The 8318-nt window shown below is 30.5% G+C and overlaps 1 protein-coding gene across 1 annotated transcript; it reads left to right on the top strand.

The window, feature by feature from the left end:
• The first annotated feature begins 1 nt into the window (after position 1).
• Positions 2-5355, top strand: LOC143057096 (uncharacterized). Its single transcript, XM_076230330.1, has 4 exons — positions 2-186; positions 2959-3261; positions 3961-4153; positions 5015-5355. The coding sequence occupies exons 1-4, from the start codon at positions 159-161 to the stop codon at positions 5085-5087; spliced, it is 597 nt and encodes a 198-aa protein (XP_076086445.1). The 5' UTR covers positions 2-158; the 3' UTR covers positions 5088-5355.
• Positions 5356-8318: the final 2963 nt, after the last annotated feature.

Below are 8318 nucleotides of genomic sequence, written 5' to 3'. Positions count from 1 at the left end.
CTGTTTGTTACAATTTTGCATAAATCCTTGTATCTTGCATTTAATAATTCATACCAAGAGTAAATCATCACCATAACAGCAATGTAGAAATTAAATTGAACATGTCTAAAAAGAACCATAAACCTCCATAGAAATATTCCAGCAAACGAAGTAACAACATGGAATTCTCATATTTCTGTATCATAGGTATCGAGAAAATTCATCATTTATAAAAAAAATATACATGTTTTAAATTTTAAATTTGCCTTAGCATTTATCTCATATTAACAATTAGATCTTCGATACTTTTAGATAAATGACAAGAGTCCTTTGCTGGACCTGTTCACAGACGTAACACCATAATGATGAATATTCTTCTTCCTCTTTCGACATATTTGTCTTTAGGACAATGAACAAAAAAATGTAGATATAAAAAATGTGGTCTGAGTGCCAATGAGACAACTCTCCATTCAAGTCACAAGTTGAAAATTAAACCATTATAGGCCAAAGTACAGCCTTCAACACAGAGCCTTGGCCCACACTGAACAACCTTATTTCAATCAACCTTAATAATTGCTATTTGGGAATCTGTGACACATGACATACTTGAACAATCAACTGTTTATTATACTGCAAGTACATAAAATGTACCTGGTATCTTTAATTTGAACAATCAAATGTTAAGTGATTTTACTGAAATAAAACATAACAGTATTGGTTTTGAAATATGCTCTTTTCATGTGTAATCATATGTAATGCAGCAAATTGACAAAATTTCATGAATTCATGACTTTTCGGCTTAGAAATACCATAGAGCACCATAAGGGATTTTGTGTTTATTTTTTCCTAACAAGAATAATTTGGGCTGCAATTGTGCTCTATTTAATAGATACATATGTATATCAAAAATGTGTTTGCAATTGATTGTTTAATGATATAAATAATCAACTAATTTTGTTTTCATGCAGTCAGGGGTACTACTTGTACAAGTGTATTTTATTTACTTGAAGAAGTTAAAAAAAATATACACATATAAGTAAATTTGTAGGATACTTATACAAGTGAATTTTATTTACTTGTATAGGTAAAAAAAAAAAATGGGCTTAGTTATGTCCCTTAGGCATTCAGAATTTTTTACTTGTATAAGTAAAAAAATCATCCTTTCTTCTTTTCTTGAATTCTTAAATTTTTTTTCTCTAATAGAATTTTAAATTGTGTACCCTTTACAGATGTCTTTACTAATCATTTAAGTATAATTTCATGGACAATGAAAATCCCATTTGTCTGTTATCTTCATAACACTGCTCATTTACAAGCCCCAAAGGAGCAATTTTTGAAGGCCTTGCGCAAATATACAAGATCTTTGCTCAATCAGTTCCTTTGATGAATTAATGAGATGAAACATTGAACTTTAATGAAAAAATTTGAGCAAACCTGGGAAAAATCATTAAAGGTATGATTTTACATCTCAAACTTGAGGATTTTTGTGGGATTGTAAGAAAAATTTACTTATACAAGTAATTTTTTTAGAAAATTAAGGGGAGATTATTCAAACATTATTTATTTACTTATATGTGTATATTTTTTTTTACTTCTTCAAGTAAATAAAATACACTTGTACAAGTAGTACCCCTGACTGTCATGGTTTGGCAAATACTCAAATACATTGTATTCTAAATATTTTTCCTTTGAAGGTGAAATAATTTAATTATTAATAACTATCATGTAAGTTTTAGTTATTGTGAATTAACAATGGATAAGGAAGCCCAAAAATATTTGATGAAATCAGAATTTTATAATCTATTTTGCAATAAGCCAACAAGCAACAATTTGAAGGACATCTGCATATATCTGTATAAAAGGAGTTTATAGATCCACTCTATCATAATGACCAGCTATATATTTTGCATGTACATGTAGCTCTGATTATAATGAGTAGCTGATAACATTATTTGTAAATATTCTATCATGACTTTTTTAGTTTATTAATATGATACATAAAATTGAGAATGGAAATGGGGAATGTGTCAAAGAGACAACAACCCGATCATAGAAAAAACAACAGCAGAAGGTCACTAACCGGTCTTCAATGTTGCGAGACATTCCCACACCTGGAGGCGTCCTTCAGCTGGCCCCTAAACAAATATATACTAGTTCAGTGATAATGAACGCCATACTAATTTCCGAATTGTACACAAGAAACTAAAATACAAGACTTACAAAGGCCATTTGCTCCTGACTTGGGACAGGCGCAAAAATGCGGCGGGGTTAAACATGTTTATGAGATCTCAACCCTCCCCCTATACCTCTAGCCAATGTAGAAAAGTAAATGCAGAACAATACGCACATTTAAAATTCAGTTCAAGAGAAGTCCGAGTCTGATGTCAGAAAATGTAACTAAAGAAAATAAACAAAATGACAATATTACATAAATAACAACAGACTACTAGCAGTTAACTGACATGCCAGCTCCAGACTTCAATTAAACTGATTGAAAGATTATGATTTCATCATATGAATATCAGACACAATCCTTCCCGTTAGGGGTTTAGTATCAAACCATCATAACATATATGAGAAGAACATAACCCGTGTCATGCCAACAACTGGTTTTTTAATAAATGTGTTTAGTTCCGATGCAAAGACCCTATAAGTGAATCAATATTAACGCCAAAATAAGCAATCTTTAGTGACCTGACAACGGTATCGTAACTATATCCCTTCTTGATAAGTCTATTTAAAGGTTTTGTTAGTTTCTGAGGTGAATACTGACATTTTTGTGCTTTATAAAGAATATTTCCATAAAAAATTGGATGTGAAATACCTGAACGTATAAGAAGTCTGCATGTTGAGCTATATTTACGAATGATGTCCTTATACCGATGATAAAATTTAGTAAATGTTTTGAATGTTTTGAAATGTTTTGACATTTTTTGTACATGTACATGCTTTAATATCAGATTATCTTTTTTTTTTCAGTGACATATATATGTATTGTAATTGGCAAATTTGCCTCTGAAGTGGTTGTCTCAGTTACAGAAACACAAACCAACCAAGTGACCTTGATGATAAAAAAGCCTGGTGAACCAAACCAGCCACTGAACTTACCATGCCGTTTATGTTATGTTCAAATAGTGACTAAAGAACAAAAATGTGTAGATCAGACAGATTTTCAAGGACATACAAATATTACCATCCTACATTTACAGCCAGACACACATTATAATGTATTTGTAGAATGCGTTGATGTTCTATCATCTAATAAACTTCAATTCAAAACAGGTAATGATTACATGTATGTATATTGTGCTACACATAAATTTGAAAAGACAAAACCATACTTGTTAATCAGACAGGCTATTAATTACCAGGTGCTGTTAGTAAAACAAAATTTTAATCTGCTAAACAAGTCCTTGTGATATTTCCTTGAGGAAATAATTTGTTCACTGTACATATACTGTATTATAATTTAAAAAAGATTTTTATTAATTGCAGCTTGTGATATTATTAAATGAAACTAGATTGTGCTAAATGCGCAGACATAATTGATATTTTTAATGTCTATATACATGTATATGTTTATATTATGAGATAACAGGCAAGACACACACATTTAGTTATCGAAATATAAGAAGAGGTGGTATATTTGCCAATGAGACAACTATTCACAAGAGACCAAATGACACAGACATTAACAACTTTATGTCACCGCTCAGCTTTCACTAATAAGCAAAGTCATATGCATAGTCAGCTATAAAACGCCCGAAATAACAAATGTAAAACAATTTTAAAGAGAAAACTATTGGCATAACTTATGTTCAAAATAATAAACGAAAAACAAATATATAATACAGCAACAAACAGCAGCTGCCGAATTACATGCTCCTGATTTGGGACAGGCACATACAGAATGTAGGACTAGTCTGCACACAAATCGATAGAAAATCCTCAGAATAAGAATAACATATTTTTATTCATCAGAAATCCAACAAGGCAGTACAACATTCTCTGGACCAGAGGTTGTATATAAAGAAAGTCAGTTATTCTCAGCAACAACATTAGATGTAGTTCTTGGTGTTTTGTTTGGAGTTGTTGCCCTTTGTATTTTGGCTGTTACATCATTATATTTGTACAGACGACATCAAAGAAGAAGGAGATTACAAAACTTTCTCAGGTAAGTGTATATATCACTCGGTACAGGTTTCATCAAGGACGACAATTTTTACAATATTTTTTCAGGTAAGATAATTTGTATAAACCAATGTAGCATTCATTACCTTTTATAAATTATTAAGATACAATGTAACAGTTTTTGACACCAAACCAAAGGTTGAAAGGTTGAATACATATTTTTCTGTTCTACTAATTGGTATATGATAATATTACTGTTTCATTCCACTGAACTCTTAAAAGTTTACTGTAGTACCTTGTACTCCTGATTGTACTAACAGATAGATAAAGGTAACTGGTTGTCTTTTTGATAGTTAATAGATTTTAAACTTTTAACTATGATAACCCAAATGGTATGTTGATAAATCATTAATTTCATACAGAAAAGTGCAAACATTCTGCACAAGAGTTTTCTAACCATCATAGCAAGGCTAGAAAACTGTCATTTATTTAAATTTTCTGTCTTAGGTAGTCGCTGTCACAGAGATAATAACGTATGTTAATGAAGGATTGTTGAAATTTTTATGCCCCACCTACGATAGTAGAGGGGCATTATGTTTTCTGGTCTGTGCGTCCGTTCGTCCGTCATTCCCGCTTCAGGTTAAAGTTTTTGGTCAAGGTAGTTTTTGATGAAGTTGAAGTCCAATCAACTTCAAACTTAGTACACATGTTCCCTATGATATGATCTTTCTAATTTTAATGCCAAATTAGAGTTTTTATCCCAATGTCACGGTCCACTGAACATAGAAAATGAAAGTGCGAGTGGGGCATTCGTGTACTGAGGACACATTCTTGTTGGAAGGCAATTTATTTATTATAGGTGTAAAAATAATATGAATTATGAAAATGAATATTTATTTTGCAGGACTCCACATACAGATCCATTTGAGAGTTTACAAGATTATGTTGAAGGAGATACTGGTAGTCAATTCATGTAGTTGAATAGAATTCTAATGAAATCTTGTGACATACTACAATGGGACTGATGTCTTGTGAGAGACAGAACTGCAGAATCATGACTATATTGACAGATATGAGTAATCTTATAGTTGAGCATAATTTGAACAATATTAAAATGTGATATATATTCTTCATTTGAATATGCCTGTTTTACATTCAATTATGTAGAAATTTAAATTATTGTTTAAACTTTAAGGAAAATATATTATCTATTTCATTACGATTAAAACCTCAAATAAGCCAAAATTATTTTTTTGTACACAGCGCAGGGTTTGGTAAAATTCCATATTAAAGTCATATTATAGGTTATTTGTTATAGCAAACATTATGTTATTGTATTTTTGTTGTTGATGCATTTGTATTTTGGTATCTAATATCAATGGAAATAGTCACGATTTTTTTTTTGGTGAAAATTTGCATTTTGTTTGATAGTTTTGGTGTCATAAAAAGAATGCAAATATGCAACTGTTCCTATCAACACCTTTTGATAAAAGCCAAATCCTAGAAATAAGGGCATTATTTGGGCCTTATCGAAGCTACTTATTTATATTTCTAACTTTTTCTATATGCATTCTAAATTGCCTCTGGATGGTAAGAAAGCAACTAAATCAATCAAATTATGTTATACAGGGGAAAAAGTCAAGTACACATCTCCTTCTCAACCAATGGAATTTAAGCAAACTAAGATTTTCAGGACTCAGGGGCATTGTTAATAATCTTACTTATTATTTTTAGGTAAGAATAATTTTATTTGGTGTTTTCCTTTGCAAAACACTTTGCTTCTTTTATTCAAGTGATGCTTTAAAAAACAATTTCAGGTGTTTTCTAATTAGTACATGAAATTTGCCATTATGTTAATATGAGTTTAAATATACATTTGTATAGAGATTTAGACAATGTTTTCCTAAACTAGATATACTTTCTGTTTCTTTTCAGTTGTACTTATTAGCTCACCTGGCCCAAAGGGCCAAGTGAGCTTTTCTCATCACTTTGCGTCCGTCGTTGTCGTCTGTTAACTTTTACAAAAATCTTCTCCTCTGAAACTACTTGGCCAAATTAAACCAAACTTGGCCACAATCACTATTGGGGTATGATGTTTGAAAAATGTGTCTAGTGACCTGGCCAACCAACCAAGATGGCCGCCATGGCTAAAAATAGAACATAGGGGTAAAATGCAGTTTTTGACTTATAACTCAAAAACCAAAGCATTTAGAGCAAATCTAACGGAGTAAAATTGTTTATCAGGTCAAGATCTATCTGCCCTGAAATTTTCAGATGAATCGGACAACCTGTTGTTGGGTTGCTGCCCCTGAATTGGTAATTTTAGAAAAATTTTGCTGTTTTTGGTTATTATCTTGAATATTATTATAGATAGAGATAAACTGTAAACAGCAATAATGTACAGCAAAGTAAGACTTAAAAATAAGTCAACATGACCAAAATGGTCAATTGACCCCCTAAGGAGTTATTGTCCTTTATAGTAATTTTTCAACAATTTTCATAAAATTTGTAAATTTTTACTATCATTTTCCACTGAAACTACTGGGCCAAGTTCATTATAGATAGAAATAATTGTTAGCAGCAAGAATGTTCAGTAAAGTAAGATGTACAAACACTTCACCATCACCAAAACACAATTTTGTCATGAATCCACCTGCGTCCTTTGTTTAATATTCACATAGACAAAAGTGAGCGACACACGGCTCTTTAGAGCCTCTAGTTATGATTTCATCCTTTTCTCATCCTTGAATCTCTTCAAAATTATTCTCAAGTGGTTGAAATCTTTTGCATTAGACCTTTTTTATTTATTTTTTTATTTCATCTGAATTGTTTCAATACTTTATTGTCTGTTTCCTTCATTATTTACATACAAAATGTAACTCAGGAAATTAATGAATCTATATTTTCACATTAGTTCCATCAGTGCATAAATTATAAAACTGGAAAACCAATTAGGGACCGGTCAAAATTTATCGTCACATAGGACCGGTGCAAAAAATAAAAACATTTAATAAAAGTTACAACCCTATCGCTTTCTGACTGAAAAAAAAAAAGCAACAGTTTCATGTTTTATTTTGTTGATTCACAAACAATTACAGGCATGGCATTATCATAAATTATACTATGAATATAGCATTGAAAAAAACAAAGACATTGCATAATGCAATCAAACCACAAATAGGTGTTTGTTAAACTGAAAAATTAATGAAGCTGCATGTATCTTATATAGAATTTTATCAATACCTTTAAATATTAATTATAAAAACAAGCTCCAGGAGAAACATGAAACTCAATAGCATTTGGTTGAACTCTATATATATTTTAACCTGAAGACCCATAGGTTGCCTTGGAATGTGTTTTTTATTAGGAATGGTAATAATTGCTTTAACATTTTCCCACTTACAGAAAATGTACCTGATGTGACCCCCGAATTTTTGCTACTTTGTTGGATGATATAATGTACATGATGTACATGATGTATGTTTGTTGCACTTCACCATATAAGTGAAATTAAATTTTACAGCAAAACAACAAAAAACTAAATGACATTGGATTCAGTAAGCTTGATATATATCTAAGATAGCTGCATAGTTTGAGTTGAATTTAAAAAGTTATAAAAAAAATTAAAGTGTACTATCTCTATTTTGTTCGAACTGCAAATTCTAGCTTTTTTGACCTAGATTAATTTAATTCTTGAATTTGACAGCAATACAACAAAAAACAAAATGACCTGGGACTTAGTAAGCTTAATATATATCTAAGATAGCTGCATAGTTTGATGAAAATCCAAGTTGATTTGAAAAAGTTATTAAAAAAATTAAAGTGTACTATCTCTATTTTGTCCGAATTGCAAATCCTAGCTTTTTTTTACCAAGATTACTTTAATTCTTAAATTTTATAACAATACAACAAAAAACTAAATGAAATGGGATTTAGTAAGCTTGATATATATCTAAGATAGCTGCATAGTTTGATGAAAATCAAAGTTGATTTGAAAAAGTTATAAAAAGAATTAAAGTGTACTATTTCTATTTTGAACGAATTGCAAATCCTAGCTTTTTTAAACCAAGATTACTTTAATTCTTAAATTTTACAGCAAAACAACAAAAAACAAAATGACCTGGGATTTAGTAAGCTTAATATATATCTAAGATAGCTGCATAGTTTGATGAAAATCCAAGTTGATTTGAAAAAGTTATTAAAAAAAT

Source organism: Mytilus galloprovincialis, chromosome 1, assembly GCF_965363235.1.
Source record: "Mytilus galloprovincialis chromosome 1, xbMytGall1.hap1.1, whole genome shotgun sequence".
In the NCBI taxonomy this organism is placed as follows: Eukaryota; Metazoa; Mollusca; class Bivalvia; order Mytilida; family Mytilidae; genus Mytilus; species Mytilus galloprovincialis.
This window is presented reverse-complemented; position numbering and strand designations above follow the sequence as displayed.